The 19213-nt window shown below is 39.0% G+C and overlaps 1 protein-coding gene across 1 annotated transcript; it reads right to left on the bottom strand.

Moving 5' to 3' along the window:
- Nucleotides 1-4044: 4044 nt before the first annotated feature.
- On the bottom strand, nucleotides 4045-18437 carry LOC117289638 (vacuolar protein sorting-associated protein 4B-like). The gene is made up of 12 exons (XM_033770848.1): nucleotides 18206-18437; nucleotides 16398-16509; nucleotides 14693-14846; nucleotides 13651-13736; nucleotides 12851-13008; nucleotides 11594-11712; nucleotides 10236-10384; nucleotides 8893-8974; nucleotides 8307-8526; nucleotides 6682-6822; nucleotides 5082-5189; nucleotides 4045-4311 (listed from the first exon to the last, which is right to left on the bottom strand). The coding sequence occupies exons 1-11, from the start codon at nucleotides 18224-18226 to the stop codon at nucleotides 5088-5090; spliced, it is 1344 nt and encodes a 447-aa protein (XP_033626739.1). The 5' UTR covers nucleotides 18227-18437; the 3' UTR covers nucleotides 4045-4311; nucleotides 5082-5087.
- Nucleotides 18438-19213: the final 776 nt, after the last annotated feature.

Here is a 19213-nt window from a genome sequence, read left to right as displayed (position 1 = left end):
GTCCTCATGAAGGTGGGGAACAATTTTGTTCACCCTTTTTCATACATGTAAAGACTCAGTCTATTGGGAAATGAGTGAATCACGAAACTGAACTTGACATTGGAGAACCTTTGTAAATGTTCAGAGAAGTGACATTTTAGATTTAAGGAACAGATCCTGTGTCTCGTATCACTACAGGGACGGGAAACTCTTACGAAGGAGAATCTTTTTCACAAATCTTGATTAGGTGTAGCATTAAAAGATGTTTGTGAAAGTGAAAGAAGTTGTAGTTTATTAATTGATGTATGAATCCCATGTACATGTATCAGCAAATGTTTTGAACGGTTTAAACGAGAGACCTTTGGGCTGCCTGTGCCTATGTTGACAAAGCTTGTAAACAGTTAACCGGGAAGCTAATGTTTGTGCTTACTATAGCAGAAAAATTTGCCTAAGCGAAGGCTGTTTCATAAATGATTGAAATGATTTGATGGCGCATGTGAACCTTCACAAAGGATTTGCTTTGTTGCGTTTCTCATCTGCCAACAGAAACCATCGGTAAGTTTGCAAGCCGATAGTTAGCAGTTTTTATGAAATTCTGCTAACAGTCGCCACGTACATGACGTAAGCAAAAAAGTGATGTTTTCGAATGAAAAACCCAATATTTTGTACAGTTTGTGTAAAAATCTGGCTTCTTCCTGTCTAAAATAGTCATCTTCATGTAATAATATAAAAATAATAGATAATAATATCAAAGTCTTATATAGCGCACGTATCTACCAAACAAGATACTCAGGGCGCTTTATAGTATACATGTATACATTATACAGAAAGATGGTTTATTGAAGTTATGAATTATGAGACCCAAATATGTAGCGCCTTATAAGGGTTTACAAGGTGCTACGGCGCATACAGCAGCCACAGCCAGGAACACGGGGGCGAACATATCTTATTTTCTTGCCTTTTTCCTTTTTGTAGGGCAAAACGAAACAGATTTTGTACTTGACTCTTTTTTTTCTTTTCGTTCAACTTGTTTCAATAAACAGTTCTCAAGGTAAATAGCAAGTTTGGCCTTGAATTTCACTCTTGAAGGGGACAGCATGTGAATTTTTCATTGAGCTTTTTCAAAGGGCATGACAGCAAAAGGGCATGACAGCAAAAGCACATGACATTACAGCAATTGCTTGGGGTGCTGTTGGGTAATTCAGGGCCTGTTAAGTAGTCTTTTAAAAACAAGAAAAGAAAACAGATTTCCAAAGGTTGTAATGTTTCAGAAACTTGTGATACAACACAAATAATACACGATCAGTATTAAGATAAATTCAACATTGTTTTTGTTATTAATATCTGACATATTTTTTTTATACACAGTAAGATTTCAAGCATTTCTCGTTTGGATTCTATGATACAACCAAAAAAATACTAATAATTAAATGGATCTATATGTTAACTTCTTACGACTAAATACCTACTACAGTTTGTTTCTTTAATTGCTTTATTTTACACGTAACATTTTTGTTTGATGTTTTAATGGACATCTCTTTGCCATATTATTCAAATAATCCTTCACAGAGACTACCGCCCCCAGGGGTAAATGAGGTTTTTTTTCTTCATAAAAACAATGCAGTTTGTTTGTTTGTTTGTTTGTTTGTTTAGATGATCTTCCCATCAAGGGAACTCTGCAAACTCGCACAAGGGGATATAAGTGCCAAGCTGGCAACAGCCAATCGCTCTCATACAAACATTGGTTTAACGTCTACGACTATAATTGCACAAATCAAGAAATTGTGATCCGGCAACTAGAAGACGATACTTATTCTAGTCATTGTAAAAACAGAGATTGAACACTTAGTTTCCAAGAAATAGAAGCATCCAAAGAAAATACCCAGTTATTCAAACGAAAAGTACTGTCAATAAAATAAGAGCTAAATATTGTATTGAAGGGCAACCCAAAGTATTACTTAATTTGGCAGAATGAGTGAAGAATAAAGATGGCAAATCTTATAACTCTACATATGCTAAAGGGATCCTGTGTTTTTATTTAAACAGGCTTGGCTTGTTATTGTATTATAGACCTATTCTTGGAGCCAAGTCGGCAACATGGGGGGTTAATAATGATAATAATACTAACAGATAGTGTACAATTATACTAATTGACACCTTTTGCAATTGACACCGAGCTCAAAATCAGATGACAATTATTAGGAACGAAGGTCCAAATCCAGCTCTTGTTCGACCCCAAATTAAGTAAAAATTACCATGTTGCCAATAGACAGACCCCCTTGCATGTGACGTCACACACTCAAAAAGTCTCACTTGGGCAAATCATTGGACCATAAGTTGTTCTTTGTGCGTAAAAATGTGCGTGTGACCTCAGCGTCCCATGTAGCGCTTCGCGTTATGCAAGGGGTCTATCTTTGTGATGTGGGACTTGACTCCAGCAATTACTTGGTACTTGACTTGAGAAAAAGGACTTAGTTACAAATTTTTGGCCTTGGGTTTAAGCATGGAGGTACCTCCATGGTTTAAGCAAAATATGTTCACTTATAAGTACTCTATCAAAAGAAAACACTGTACTATTATAGGTAGTATTATTTGCGACTTCAGTTTGAATATAATTTCTAGAAAACTTTTGTTTAAGTGCCAACACTGACTGTGCAGTGGTAAGTAACCTCTCTGAAGAAATAACAAAAAAACGTCTGCCTTTGACGTTTTTTTTTGGGTAGTTTTGCTGTACATATAATTTATATAAAATCTTCCGAAGTTGAAAGGTCAGATATGTACATGATAAGTTAAAGCTTACGTTCTACCAACTTGCTGGATCAGCGTCTGGTCATAACTATGAAAATGTTCTTTAAAGGCAGTGGACACTATTGGTAATTGTCAAAGACCAGTATTCTCACTTCGGTGTATCCCAAAATATGCATAAAATAACAAACCCGGAAAATTTGGGCTCAATTGGACATCAAGTTCGCTAAACAATACAGAAAGAAAAAAAACACTCTTGTTGCATTACTTTGTGTGCTCTCGCATGCATAATAAAAGGCTTCAGCTGAAGTCTTTTATTATTTGAGTGAGAAATTACCTTTTCTCTAAAACTACGTTACTTCAGAGGGAGTCGTTTCTCACAATGTTTTATACTATCAACAGCTCTCCATTGCTCGTTACCAAGTAAGTTTTTATGCTAACAATTAATTTCAGTAATTACCAATAGTGTCCAGTGCGTTTAACAACCAAAACTTGTGAAGGTACATCTAGCTTATAGTTCTTAAAAAACAAAAAAAAATAAAAAAGACATTCCGAATTATAACAAAATGACCGAAGAAACTAGACCAAATTTTAAGTATTGCAATTTAGAATAGAAAATCAGCGATAGTAGGAACGACAGGAAACAGCGGTTAAACGTTTTTAGCAGATGAATTACTTTTTAAACATTGGTTAACAGACATATTTTCGCAGCAGGCAAATGCTGGCCCTAATTCATGACATGCAACAGGCCTGGTGTTTCATCTTTGAGTGGTCAAGGCCATTTTCTTTTTGCAAAGGGCACTTCCAATCGAAAGTCTTCGGGAAGCTTTTGAAGGGGCACCAAGGCCAAGAAGGGCAACAGAAGCCATGGCCACCGTGTAATACTAAACCGGATGCAATGATTATTATTGGCACAGTTATAAGCCAAAATAATTGAGTTGGTCAGTGAATGAACAAAAAAAGAAGAAGAAAAAAAATAATAAAAAAAATGAAAATTTCTTTTAAAGTTCCAAGTTACTGAGACTAACTTTCAGTAACAAAAACCACAGTCTTAAACCTTCTTCATGATAAAAGAATATCCACTCCTTTGTGCGTTTACTTGTTCATAGGGTCTATGTACTTTTTGTAGGACAAAACACATAATGTCCACAGATTTAAACTAAACTTACACAGTTTGAAGATACTGATCTGAGGTGCTGTAGTTTTTGAGACTGGATGAAAATTATTTTGTAAAAACGTTATTTTCATGACATTGTTTTACTCATTTCTCAAAAACTACAGCACTTCAGCTACTACTTTTTTAAGGTACGCTTTCTACTACCATTATCTTCAAACGGTGTAAGTTTAATGTAAATCTGTCGACATTGCGTTTTGTGTTACAAAACTACCCACACTTTTAAGATTTGAAAAGTCTGAACGAGGTTATGGTGGGAGTACAGGAGGCCTTCTTCATTGTTCCAGAAAGCCTTGAGTGTTGTTAGTGAAACATCTTTCAGTATCACCTTGCTTCTAGGTGTCGTAGTAGAATTCAGCATTTGTATGTACATCTGTCTCCACTTATTCTTGCACTGTTCAATTTTTCTGTTTCTGCAAGCAAACAAAAATGAGATTGTGCATTTCAATCGAGAGCTTGGAACATAAATACCATCACGCTTTGAAGCTCAAGCCCAATCCAAAGCCTAAGCCCGGTGTTTAGAAAAGCTGCCTACCCTAACCCAATTTAGCCCAGAGACAAAAGTAGTTAGGTTCCTTTTATCTATCGTTCATAAATACCTCAGACAGTTTCGCTACTCCTATTGGTGGAGAGCACGTCACGTGGGTGTGTATAAACCTTTGTTTATGACCAGTTAAAATGTTGAAACATGGGCGTGAGCCGCGAGCTTGCACCTGTGCTTATGAGACAGTTTCTTCATTCCTATTGGTTGAGAGCAACGGCCTGGACAGTTGTGCCACATCACGCGATACGCGCGACGCGTACAGGATTCCCTTATAAGGGGTTGTTTACCCGAGGGCGGCAGAGGGGTGTTGTGTTGAAAGAAATCATTGAACAATTAAAATTTTTGCATTTAATTTACTTTTTGACAAAAAGTGTTGATGTTTTTTGACCGAACAGCTATTTATGAATGAGAATCAAAGTGAATCAGTTTTCAACTAGTGGTTTAAACCATGTAAACCCGCCGAGGCCTGGTTCTTGATAATTTACCTCAACTTCGTCTCTGTAAAATTATCAAGAACCAGGCCTCGTTGGGATTAAGCCACTAGTTGAAAACCCCCTTCACCACACATTGATACCCTAAGTATTAATTAAACTCAAGACAACAAACAGGGTATGTGACAAAACAGATGGCAGGTCCTACCTTTGATCAACCCTCCTGTCCAAAGTCCTCAGTGAACTTGACATATTTGCCTAGATCGTCCTCGTTGACCGATGGTTTAATTCGATCTAATGAAGCAGTCAGGTCTTTCTGTTAACGATGAAAAAGAAAATAACACATCATCAAGTGACAGGGGTCGAAATTAAAGGAACGTTACAGAATTGGTAAGAAACAAAAATCGTGAAGATCACAGATTTACATAAAACTAACACAATCTAATGATGATGACAGTAAAAACATCCCTTGAAATATTTCTGTCTGAAATATGTTATTTGATGAGAAATAAATAATCTAACTTCGCGTTTGGAGTTTATCGCTCAGCGAGCGTTTTATTCATTTTTATTTTGGCATCGATGCAATGCAAAATTTGTAATCTGTTGTACACTATTCTCTCGTGACCCAGATGGCCGATCGATCTCAAACGTCTACAGGTTTGTCAGTTTATGTATATGGTGGATTACATAAAACGCTTACACTGCCAGCAACTGTTTTGTTAGCAAAACCAATTTTGTAATGTTCCTTTAAGTGTATTTTCATGGTAGTCAACAGGGCTAGTAACCCAGAATTTTTAGTTGTCCTGATGAGATATTGATAGCCCGAAAAACACATTATGTCTTGAGTCACGGCACAAACTCAGGTCACATTTAGCACAGTCCATTACTGTTTGTGATGTTAATTTTTACATTATTTTTTTCACTAGCCCACATGGCTATCAAACTGCATAAATAAGTAGCCCCACTGTAAAATAGCGGGCTAGTGGCGATTTCGACCCCTGAAGATTGTAGGTTCTTCAAGTAAGATACACCCACAAACGTTTCTTCACTTCGATGAGTCATTTAACTGTAGGCCCCGTATACAAGGATGGTCAGTAGCTGACCAAGTATGTTAATTTGGAGCAGACCAATCGTTACACAGAAATTGAAAGTTCCTTTAAGTGTATTTTCATGGTAGTCAACAGGGCTAGTAACCCAGAATTTTTAGTTGTCCTGATGAGATATTGATAGCCCGAAAAACACATGATGTCTTGAGTCACGGCACAAACTCAGGTCACATTTAGCACAGTCCATTACTGTTTGTGATGTTAATTTTTACATTATTTTTTCCACTAGCCCACATGGCTATCAAACTGCATAAATAAGTAGCCCCACTGTAAAATAGCGGGCTAGTGGCGATTTCGACCCCTGAAGATTGTAGGTTCTTCAAGTAAGATACACCCACAAACGTTTCTTCACTTCGATGAGTCATTTAACTGTAGGCCCCGTATACAAGGATGGTCAGTAGCTGACCAAGTATGTTAATTTGGAGCAGACCAATCGTTACACAGAAATTGAAAGTTCGAATAGCTTTTGACGTCATTCCAGGGGCTCACCCAGGTCAGCCCCCAGTGCCCTGCTTGTGGAGTGGGTCACTTGGGGCTGGCCCAAGGTAAACGACTACACTACGAGAGCGGTGAGTGGTCGTTCGTTTAGCTCTTGTCAGGGGCTCACCCGAGTGAGCACCGCGGGGTAGACCCAGGGAAGCTTAACGAACGCACCCAATGTACATAACCCTTGGGGGACCAGACTAATATCTATGTACATACCACTGTAACCCTTGGTTCCGCTAGCTTCTCTCCTGGCACATTGAGCCATGTCATCTCCCTGGCCTGGGGGTCACCGGGTGAGCATGGGGTCAATAGGTCATGGAGCATGACATTGGGATCTTGTGGGGAGGGGCCGGAAATCTGTTGAAATAATACACACAGATAGTTAAAATTGGCAATCTTTTAGGGTATACAATTCAAAGTCAAGAAATTAATAACAAATTTAATTTGTTACTAAGGGTCCACAAGCGGGGCACTGTGGGCTGGCCCGAGGTGCACTGACGTCACCACAAGAAGGGTGCGTATTTTTCTCCCAGGAAGAACGTGGGTAATTATCTGCACATGTTCGTCCTGGGAAAAAAAATAGGCAACTTTTCCAGGACGAACGTGGGGTAATTATCTGCCTGGAATAATTAAATTTGCCACTCGGATGAGCCCACCGGGGTCGACCCAGGGAAGCTAATCGAACGCACCCTCAGATTGTTTTCTTCCAGGATTGAGTTCAGGCATTCCTACATAAACATTACAGGGTTCTCTCCAGGATGATTCCAAACTGTGGGGCAAACTGGACCCAAATGTTTGAATGATTGGCCGAAGCATGCTGAATTGAAACAAGGTCTTTGGAAAGTTTTCTATTTGGTGTTTATCTTGGTTTTAAAAGCCCTACTGTTCTATATGGTTTTCTCTTGATGTTGTTTGTGAAAAAAATTATACCAATAAATAATTTTTTGTTCAATTTTGTTATCAAATTTCAAATTTCAAAAGGCAAGTTAAGCATAATAAACAATTTCATTAAATACAGTGGACACTACTGGCAATTACTCAAAATAATTATTACCATAAAACCTTTCTTGATTACGAGTAATGGGGAGAGGTTGATAGTATAAAACATTGTGAGAAACAGCTCCCTCTGAAGTGACGTAGTTTTCAAGAAAGAAGGAATTTTCCACGAATTTGATTTTGAGACCTCAGATTTAGAATTTGAGGTCACGAAATCAAGCATCTGAAAGCCGCAACTTCGGGTGACCAGGGTGTTTTTTCTTTCATTATCTCGCAACTTCGACGACCAATTGAGCTCAAGTTTGCACAGGTTTGTTATTTGATGTATGTTGAGATACACCAAGTGAAGAGACTGGTCTTTGACACTTACCAATAGTGTCCACTGTCTTTAAGGCAAATCTTTTAGGGTACACCATTACTAACTTCATTAAGGGAAAAAAACAGACTGTGCAAGTCTCGTGCATAATCGAACATTGGGACCCGTTCAAGTGTGCGAGTTTGTTTCCTTCATGCGTTAAAGGCTCTGTACAGGGGAACCTGTTAGTGGTCCCAAAAACCGTCGAACACATGCGAGATCTGTACGATACGACGTGTAGGTTTGCATGGTGGAATGATTGTAAGAAATATTTTACTGTGACACCATGTTTCCGACAGCATACTCTGTCCGTCGTCAATCTCCTGACTGAGACCGACGACGGAAAGAGTACTCTCCCAAACATGGAGTCCTCCTGTTCTTCTTAGAACCACCATCACTCAAAAGCGATTTATCTCTAGGCATCACCGCAAAATGTATCTTATGAGACCTGCACAGTCTTTAGGAAAAAAAACAATACTCTTGAACGTACCGTCTTAAAATGTGTTGCCGTCTGCACTTTGCGGACGGGTTCCATGAGAGCGTTTCTGACCACGATGCTGATATCGGCACCGGAGTACCCGCTACTCAACTCAGCCAGGTATCTGTAATCATTGTCCGTCAGCTCACAGGGCGTCTTACCCATGTGTAGTTTGAACATCGTGCAGCGTGCTTGCTCCTCGGGTAAGGGGATATATATTCTTCTCTCAAATCTGAATGAAGAAATGCAGTTTGTTTGAGTATAATAGCCAACTACAAAAAGTGGTCTAATTGATTGCATCAGTATAAAATACAGAGATCGGGGCCCCATTTCAAAGAGTCATAATAACAATAATAGTAATATCAAAGTCTTATATAGCGCACGTATCTACCAAACAAGGTACTCGAGGCGCTTAGTATATACACACTTTGAGACAGGTAGGTCCACTTCTGCCTATCAAGTGCAGATCGATATGCATCCTTTATTGATAAGCCCGTGAGTTCTTTGATTGCGCCTGTCCAACAAAGTATTTGACGGCCGCATGCTTCTGGTACAACTTCGTTAAAATTGAGGCCATATAGTGAGGAGTGTGTTTTACCTTCTTCTGATGGCAGCGTCTAATGACCAGGGGATGTTGGTAGCTCCTAATACGAGAACCTGATCATTGTCCAAGCCGACTCCTACATCAAAGCAAGCAAAAACAAAAACGTCCAAGTCACAAATTTGTTTTTCAATTCCATGGCTCTGCTTACAGTGAAATTCGGCTTACGCACTTACGCCGCATAGGTTAGTTTAGCTTACATGGTGCATTAAGCACCGAATTCAGTGGTAAGCAGAGAGCCATGACATTGGGCATTGTTTCTTTGTTAATTCCGAATCTTAAAAATGTCTAATTTTTCAATATTTAATGTTTTTTTATTTGTTTATGTGTCTATAATACCATTTAACATATGCATATAATGTAACATGGGGAGTGTAGCATAAAAAGCAGCAAAGTGTAACAACCTCATTCATTCATTCATCAATGCCTTATTAAAAATGTACATATATATTGCATCATCATATTAAATACATTCTTTTAAACCTTTCCCCCCCCCCAATTGTATGTGTAAAGTCAAAAATTTTAAAACAAAAACCAATAAAATACAGCATACAAATTAAAACAGAACGTCAGGCCTACACAAACAAAGCTACCTAAAAGGCACATGAAAAACAAGATTCCATTTGTGCCTCAAAGTTAAGCAAGGTGCTGTTAAAGAAACCATAAAACTGTACAAGAAAAGGGAAATACAGATTAAAAAAGAAGGAAATATATCAATCACTGTTGTAATCACAAACAATGTGTTGTAAAGCACCGTTTTTCATTCTTCCGGTTTTACGATAACTGTAGAACAAAAGATTAATAAAAGAAACAACAAATTCAAAACTAATGAATGATACAAAAATTACAGACAAGGTATAGCAAAGCACCGTTTATCATACTTTCGTCTTTACAATGAAACTCAGGAATTTTGAGTTTCTACTGTGGTATTCTTTTATTTCCGTACTCACGGCAAGAAAAGAAGGAACCACTGGAAAAAAATCTAGCAGTACATTACCAGCAAAGAGTATACATGAACAATGCTAATGATACTGAAGAAATGTAACAATAGAAGCTGTAAGAAGATTGTTCAAATAATCCTAGGCTTGTGGGGTACAGCCATAGACACAACACAAACACAATTAGCAAATAGAACATAAAAAAGCCGCCAAGTAGCAAGGAAATTTTGCTTGCGTGCATACAGACTCGGCACTACTAGGCATATGTACTTCCCTTACACAGCTAGCCCAGAAATTCAACGCTTGCCCCCCGTAAGCAAAGAACGGTGATCGCAAACGCAGAATTCCGCGATAAGCAACAGCCATGTAATCAGACCCCTAAGCAGATGACTGAATCCTTACCCTGCATGTTGACGAGAAACTCTGTCTTGATACGTCTGGCTGACTCACTCTCGTTTTCACTCCTTGAGCCGCAGAGTGAATCTACCTCATCTATGAAAATGATGGAGGGTTTGTTATCTCTAGCCATAGAGAACAATGTCTTGACTAACCTGTAAGGTGTAAAGAGTCAAGACAAACTTTATTAAGAGAGAGAGAGAGAGAGAGGTATAATAATAATAATAATAGTCAAGATTTATATAGCGCTTTATACACCTGAAGGGCGTCTCAAAGCGCTGAAACATAAAATATTTTATGCAAGGTATGGGACTAAGTTTGAATTGTGAGATCTACTCCTTTTACATAGCACCATGTAATGATTTACAAGGTGCTGTGGCGCAACATGCCACCAATCCAGCCAGGAACACCGGGGCGAACCCCTTCTCTTTTCGATAAGTGCACTGGGTTCTTTTACATGCCTTACACAACACACGGGACCAACGGCTTAACGTCCCATCCAAAGAACGAAGCAATGGTTAAGTGTTTTGCTTAAGGACACAAGTGTCACGGCTGGGGATTCAAAACCACACTCTGCTGATCAGAAACACCAGAGTTTGAATTCAGTGAGCAAGTTTGGGTGGCGACTTGACTTGACTAGATCGACTAGCCTAATCAGAAACCATAGAGCACAGGGAGATTGACTATATCGAACCATGCACTAGAGCATGGTCAATATGGCCAATTCGAGAGCTATGTCACAGTTTCTGGTCAAGTCTAGTCACTCACCCAAACTTGCTCCTTATGCCAAATTAGCACCAGCATAAACAAAATGAGAGCTGAAGCAAAAGAGTTAAGGGAGAAAGCCGAGAAAGCAAAAGCAGCAGCCAATTTCTCTCCAGCAAACGTTACTTTAACGTCTATGATTACAAATCAAGAAATTGTGATTCAGTAACTAGACGCCAATGCCTATTCTAGTCAATGTGTGAAATCAGCAGTAAGCTTGGTAGGATTCGAACCCACAACCTTTTTATAGCAAGTCCTGGGCCCAATTTTTCGAGCTGCTAAGCACAAACATTTGCTAAGCATGAAATTTCATCCTTGATTAAAAACGGGATTACCAACCAAATTTCCTTTTGTTGCATATTGCTTGTTACCGATATTCAGCTGTTGCTTATCATGAAAATCACGTGGAAATTTGGTTGGGAATCCTGTTTTTATCAAGGAAGAAATTTCATGCTAAGCAAATTTTTGTGCTAAGCAGCTCTATGAAATTGGGCCCTGTAGTCTAACCACTGGATTACAGTGACAACAGCCTTCCATCATCCAGAGTAATCTACATCATAGCTACAACCTATTAATAGATAATCTTGGCAATGGCTTACTTTTCACTTTCTCCCAGCCATTTGGAGACGAGATCAGATGAAGAAACGGAGAGAAATGTGGAGTTGTTGGCCTCAGTGGCGACCGCTTTAGCCAGGTAGGATTTACCTGTTCCTGGTGGCTGTTAAGAGATTAAAAAAAGAAAATCAAAAAATGTCAATGTTACTCTAGCCTCTGGTAAAAATCATACAACAAATAAACTGAGACTTAATGTTAGTATAAAAATATTGACTGCTTCGAGTGCTATGGTTAAAACTATGACTCCCGAGGTGATCCCCGGAGCGTTCTATTTTCCCGAGGCGAAGCCGAGGGAAAATAGAGCGCTACGGGGATCACCAAGGATTTTCTGCTCTCCCCAGATTTTCTGCTCTCCCCGCTTGAGATCCGGAGAATAGCACAAGACAGGAGAGAATGGGAAAAGCTTGTGTCCGCCTGCTGTGCAGTCGACCGTTTATGATGATGATGATGAATTGTTCACAAGGTGCTGTGGCCAAAAATGCATCAAATCAAAACGGAACACCTGGGTGAACCCCTTCTCTTTATGATAAAGTGCACTGGGTTCATTTACGTGAAATAAACAACACAAAGAAACTAAAACTTTTTGTCCCATCCAAAGGACGCAGCAATAATGGTTAAGTGTCTTGCTTAAGGATACAAGTGTCCCGATTGGGACTCAAACCCACACTCTGCTTTTTAGAAACACCAGAGCTTGAGGTCCAGTGCTCTTAACCGCTCAGCAAGATTAGGGGAGGGGGTGGAATGATAATTTTACCTTCATTTTTAAGAATAATCAGATCATTCAATTAATTTGGGGTCTGAACAAGACAAAATTATTAGAGCAGGACATTAAACAATAAACTACAAAGGAAACTGACTGAGGGAATTTTAATTGGTTTTGCAATTCCTTTAAAAAATTTACCAAGTCAGTTTCCTTTGACAGATGTGTTTTCCTTCCACCCCAAATGATTTAAAATATATCCAGTCAGTTCGCTTGTGGTATTATTTAATATTCATAAATACCCCAGACAGTTTTGCTACTCCAATTGGTGGAGAGCGCGTCACGATGGGGTGTTTAAACGGTTGATAATGACCAGCTGAAGCTGTTTATAACCGGATGGCTTCCGCGTGTCGGGCGCGCGCATACGCCAATATTATCACGCGGAACGCGCAATTCATAGCTATTTGGCTCCGTTAAAGAACTCGTCGCTACCCTTTTATTCCCTAAGTTATAAATTCAATAACTTGTTTATTGACGTTACCCCATATAGCAGGATTCCTCTCCAGGCTTGTCTCTTGCCTGTGAAGAGATGAGGAAACTTTATGGGTAGAATGACAGCTTCTTTCAGGGCATCTTTCGCCCCCTCAAGGCCAGCAACGTCGCTCCATTTGATGTTTGGCTTCTCCATTATAATAGCACCTGGTCATAAGACGGAGACAAAAGTTCAGCATTTACTCAAGAGTTCAACAGGGTTGTCACCGTGGCGGTCGGCTGTAATCAGAGCACCGACCGGCACTAAATTTTACTGAAAATGCTGAATATTTCACTATTTTGTCATCAGAAGCTAGCATTAAAGGCAGTGGACACTATTGGTAATAACTCAAAATAATTACAAGCATAAAAACTTTCTTGGTAACGAGCAATGAGAGGTTGATAGTTTTTATAAAACATTGTGAGAAACAGCTCCCTCTGAAGTGACGTAGTTTTCGAGAAAGCATTAATTTTCAAAGAATTTGATTTTGAGACCTCATAATTAGATTTTGAGGTCTCAAAATCAAGCATCTGAAAGCACACAACTTTGTGTGACAAGGGTGTTTTTTCTTTCATTATTATCTCTCAACTCTGACGACCAATTGAGCTAAAATGTTCACAGGTTTGTTATTTTATGCATATGTTGAGATAAACAAAGTGAGAGGAGTGGTCTTTAACAATTACCAATAGTGTCCAGTGTCTTTTAATCTTAGTAGTTATAACAAAACACATTGGGTTTTGTATTAGTATCCATTCCAGACAGTTTCTGTTAGCGTCACTCAATAATTCTGGTGAAGCACGACAACTTACTTTGCAGCTGGTTTTGCATCTTTTTAGTTTCTGGGTTGTCATCACTGTCACTGTCACTACCATCGTCTTTCTTATTGCTTTTACCCCTATAGAAACAAGATATCAAAAGACAAGCTCTTTATTAGAAGTTACACAAGGTCATGACAATATTTTGAAATTTTGAAATTATAGCAGAAAATTTCCAGACTACAGTGCATGGATGGCAACACTCACACTCCAAACGGACTGGAAATTAAATTAGTGTCCACACTTGGATTGAAAGCTCTCAACCCACCTCCCGAGCAGTATAAGTTTCAACAGGACCATGTGATCTAAACATACCAACACTACTGAATGTTGCTGTCAGACTCGATGTCCAACAGCAAGATTTTAGGAAACCAAACATCCCTATTTATATGTTTTAGTATTTGTTAGTGGTTTTTTTTTAAAGTTATTTTATACAAGTATGGACTTATCCCTACATCCTCATTTTATCTTTTGTTTTTTAGTATTTGGTTTTTAAAGTTATTTTATACAAGTATATGGGCCGTGAACAAAACGTGTGGACTAGTGAAATGGTCCTGCTGGCTACTTGCTAATAATGTTAGCCAGAGGGATGTATTGGTGTCTTTTGGAACACCCCGTTTTCAATTTGAACTCCCTGATTTATCTGTCATTTACATGTAATTGCAAGTGAATAATTTGGACACCCAGTTTGTAAACTTCAAGCAAATGTTGACACGCTTTTACAAAATCTTGGCTTAAACCCTGTACTGCTTTTCATAAGAGGCTGTATTTGTCTGCCATGTGTCTGGGGGTGAAGACCTTTATCATGTCCCCACTACCATGGTCATGTTCCCTGTATCCAATAAGAGTAGTGGATGCTAGGTACAAAAACGAACCAGACCATTTTTTCTTCTAGACTCGGTTTGGTTAAATTGATATGAATGGGAGAAAAACCAAGATGGCCGCATCATGATAAAGGTCTATAGCGGTTATGATCCTCCTAAATAGAAGGGTATTATTTATCTAATACAGCTGATTGTCTTATCTAACAACTGACCCTTTCTTTGCAGCGCTGCTGCTCCCACCTCCTTCTTTCACTGCCTTCTTCTTGTTCTTCTTCTCGATGTATTTCTTTAGTTGCTCGGCTCGTTCCAGATACTGGGTGCATTTATCCCTGATGCTTTGTTTGGCTTTGTCACCATGTGCCTCATCTAAATGGAAGAAAACAAACAAAATATATCAAGAAATAGTAAGACAGGTTAAACTGCACAAAGTATCTTTCTTATTTGTTCTTAACACTTTGTTAAGTTAACCCCCTCCTACACGTTCTGTTCGACTATTCAGTTCAACTGTAGTTTAGAATGATAGATGCTATGCCAGCCTGCAATGACATCATGTATACAGTCAACCCTCCTACTATCTGACCATTCAATATAATCCACTTTAGTTTTGAATGACAAACTATGCCAGCCTGCAATATGACTTCATATGGTTTAACCCTTTAGCACGCACGCAACATTAAACAAAATGTCACACGCTCCTTAGTGCGCCAAGAAAATTCAATCGATTTCCGGCCCTATCCAGAAATCGTCGGATAACTTTCAGTGTGATTATTTTCTTGTGTTACAAATTGAGTTTATTTTGTAGAGGATGAAATTATCTTTTGAATGATTTTCACAGTTCCTTTGTTTGACTCACCAAATTCAAGCTTTCAGGTTGGAAACATAAGAGAGATCAACAAAAATTTGAAAACATTGTTTGCGTACCAAGTGAAGGTTTGTTTACGTGGAAAGTAAAGTTTTCTCAAATTTAGTCGTCCGACAGGAAAACAAAGCTACGAAAATAATCACAACATACCTTGAGAAATGAAAATGAATGCCTCTATTATCAACAGATACCTTCTGTACCTAAAATCTTTTGTAAAATCCTTTCAAATTGCGGTATTCCGTGTGTAAAAACACCAGAAATTTTGACGCGAAACAAGCGGGAGACTGCCATTACTGTGTACATGCGCGCGTAGTACGTGGTACATCCCCTATACGGTCCGGCTACACAGAGAAAACGTACAGCTACACACACAGAGAAAAAGCACCCACTCATACATGCGTTGTTTGATAGAGAAATGACTTTCGACCTTTGAACCTTACGTCATTTTTTCTTATGTGGACCATGCGCTATTTTTAGACTGTTGTCATCTTGAGATCGCACTCTATCTACGGCTGTTTGCTGCGTTATAATCGCATGTGTATAACTCAAAGTACACCATGTCAAACTGCGCGGGCGCGTGCGGGCGGTATGCGTGGTCATACGCAGGGCGCCTCCGGGCGTTATGCGGGCTAAAGGGTTCTACACACTCGGTCAACTCTTCAACTGTTTGAATGTGGTGAACTGTTTGAATGTGTTGAATGACCAGTACACAGTTAATTCTGATCGTTCAATATCATCCACTATGGTTTTGAACGATTAAGCCAGCCTGCAATTTGAAATCATGTGGTGAATACATCTACAGACTACACAGACAACCCTCCTACTGTCTGACCGCTCAATATCATCTAGACAATTCCTACATGAATTCATGTGGTGAACTGAATGCATCTACACAGTACACAGTCAACCCTCCAACTAACGCCACCTCCTACTGTTGGAATGACGAGGCAATTGCATTCGCTACTCTGAGCTAAATCAGGCCTGCAATGCATCAACACTCCTACAGTTAACCCTCCTACTATTTGACCATTCAACATCACATAGACTGTTCTTACATTTATTAGCATGGATGAAGTATTCCACTCCATGTGTGTACAGCTTAAGAGCTTCCTCGTAGTTACCATTCTTATCTTCGTCTGTTGCCTTGGTTACAATGTCAATGGCTTTCTGAAACGTCAAACAAAAGTTGAAATGTTAACTATAAAAATATCTGTCATCACTTCAGTAACACCAGAGCAAATAGAAATATTTTAACATGGCTCTACTGCTGTAATTATGTGTGTCGTGATCGAGTGGTTAAGAGCATTGGACTCAAGCTCTGGTGTTTCTGATCAGCTGGGTGAAAGTTTGAGTCCCATCGGTGGCACTTTTGAGTAATTTTAAGTTCACAGTCGGAGAAACCATCCATCAAGATCGACTTCAGTAGATCTGTCTTCACCTGAGCCCAATTTCATAGCTCTGCTTACAGTAAGCAAAGAATCAGCGCTTTGCTTACAGTAAGCAAAGAATCAGTGCTAACGTAAGCAGGGAATTCTGTGCCTATATCAAGCGTATTTCACGAGTTAGCAGGAAATTTTTGGCTGGTACGAGTGTGTACTCCACGTTACTAGGCATTCTTTACTTAAAAAGCTAGCGCAGAAATTTGGCGCTAGCACAGTAAGCGGCGAATGTTGATCTTAAGTGCAGACTTCGGTTGTATGCAGAGCCATGAAATTGGGCCCTGTTCTTAGGTTTGCCGCTGATGATTTTTGCATTTTTTTTTGCACATCCAGAAGCCAGTAGGCGGTTTTCAAGCTATTTTGTTGGGTCCTTTTGCCATTTTGATACTTTTTTTGTGGCTAGGGGTGTTTGAAAAATCATACCCAATAGCTTATTTCCATTGTATCTACAACAGTTCACTGGGGCGCTAGTAGTACGACCACAGATGGCGAAGTTTCGAGGGAAAACGCCCCAGTTACTAAATTAGGCGCATAAACTGTGATGGGAGAAAAACCTTTCAAATTAGGATTTACTGCAAAGACAGTTGCAATTATTATAGCTTTTGTCTCGCCCCTTTTAGACAAAAGAGGAAGAGTAAGAGAGAAAGAGTCGACTGTCACTGTCACAAAGTGTCAGGAGAATGAAGGGATTTCTTTCTGTATGGCACCACCACTTTTTCACTCATTTTTACAAAAAGGGATAAGCCTATCTCATTGAAGTAAATTAGATACTATAATTATTTTTTCATATTTATTTTTCCGAATGGAGGGATACGATCCACAATTATTATTGCGATTATGCCATGAACAAGTTTCCTCATCATCTTGCACCACTTCTTGTTGTTTTTTGTTCACTTATTTTTTACTTCTACCTCCATGTTTTTACCACGACTGCAAGAGGAATATCTCATTTGAGTAAATTATATATATAATTTTATTTCATTTTCATAAATCATAAGCTATTTCTACCTCCATGGAAGACATAAAAAATAAACTAAAAAAAATTTGTGGCACTGTAAGGAATGGCTCGGCTTGGCAGGTTTATACTGAAAATTAAAATGAAAAAAGGAACGTTTCCATAAATTACTTTCATTTTTCAAGACTATATTACTATTAGTAATAATATGGGGCTGGACTTCTGGAAATACACTCCTAGATCTTTACAGTGGACTTTCCTTTTCAGATGTACAAGAATGCAATGGGAAAATTAATGGCAGACTTCGGTGTTGCATATTAATTATTATTTGCATCGGTACCATTTTGCATGTGTAAACAATACAGTCACACGACTCGGATGTGACACACACACATGACAGTGCGCAGTAAAATCCGTAAAATCAGTTGGATGTTTATCACACAATTACTTGAGCTCCACGTAAGCCTACCTGTAAAGTACCACCCGACATTTTCCTTCAGTTTTGTGGTACGAAATAGTTAACAGGAAACGTTCCTCAGCTCCAAAGACTTAGAAAAAGTTGCGGTTTTTCTGATTTGAGTAGACCCCAATGTTAGTGTCTCCCACCGTTTCCCACACACAGTGTAAAAAGATTTTCACAAAATGGCTTCAATCGCAGGTAATCGGCATGTAACTCAACGTGTTTACGCATAGAAGTTGGTGACGAGTACCTGTGATGAATGAACTCGATGTATTTTGAGTGCACTGACTGAGTCGTGTGTGTAAATGGGATGGGTACATGTGACAATAAGTCAGGGGAGGGATTTTTTTTAGTGACGAATACTTTTCACCGGTTGTTATTGTATTTTCAATGATGACACAATCAGCAATTATAGCAATAGTCCGTTATTAAGAGTTCCCACCCTGAATCGCAGTTTGTATTAAATTGACCATGGTTTAGATTAAGAAGTATATAAATAAATAGTTTATTATTTTGATCAACCACGATGGTGTAATACTACCATCAGCATTGCCACCTACCTGCTAGTGGTGGAAGGTATAAAATAGGATTACAACCTGTAAGAATATTTAATTAAAAAATAATAAACGGACATTTGAGTTATTGAAGTAAAAGTAAACCAGCTAGAAATGGCAATCGCAGTACAAGCACTTTCTTAGAGCAATGCAACATCAAGTTCAACTCTTCGAATGGTTGCAAATTGGGAAACGCCCATTATGAATGCTGACGTCACGCGAGGGGCGAGTTGGCGTCCCAAAAGCTGGATCCTCCTTGGGCCGGGTCTGGGACCGTCGAGAGGATGGATGGTTACTATCGCAACTAACCCTCTTATTGCCCCCACATTGGTCTTTATTTATTTATTGACAACTTTGGGACCAAGACCCACCCCCCCCCCCCACACCGATATGTTGCAAACTTATGACGTCACGCAAAACTTAAACCAATCACAGAGAGTGTGTTTTACCGAAATTAACGAGC

The sequence above is a fragment of the Asterias rubens genome, chromosome 4 (assembly GCF_902459465.1).
Source record: "Asterias rubens chromosome 4, eAstRub1.3, whole genome shotgun sequence".
NCBI lineage: Eukaryota > Metazoa > Echinodermata > Asteroidea > Forcipulatida > Asteriidae > Asterias > Asterias rubens.
Note: the sequence above shows the minus strand (reverse complement) of the source record. Positions and strands in the feature narration are given on the sequence as shown.

Coding starts and splice junctions, on each gene's coding strand:
- LOC117289638 (XM_033770848.1), bottom strand. CDS start 18,226: ATGTCGGGTGGTACTTTACAG. Junction 16,510..18,205: donor TGTCGGGTGGTACTTTACAG/GTAGGCTTACGT, acceptor TTGACGTTTCAG/AAAGCCATTGACATTGTAAC. Junction 13,737..14,692: donor AGCAGCGCTGCAAAGAAAGG/GTCAGTTGTTAG, acceptor TTGTTTCTATAG/GGGTAAAAGCAATAAGAAAG.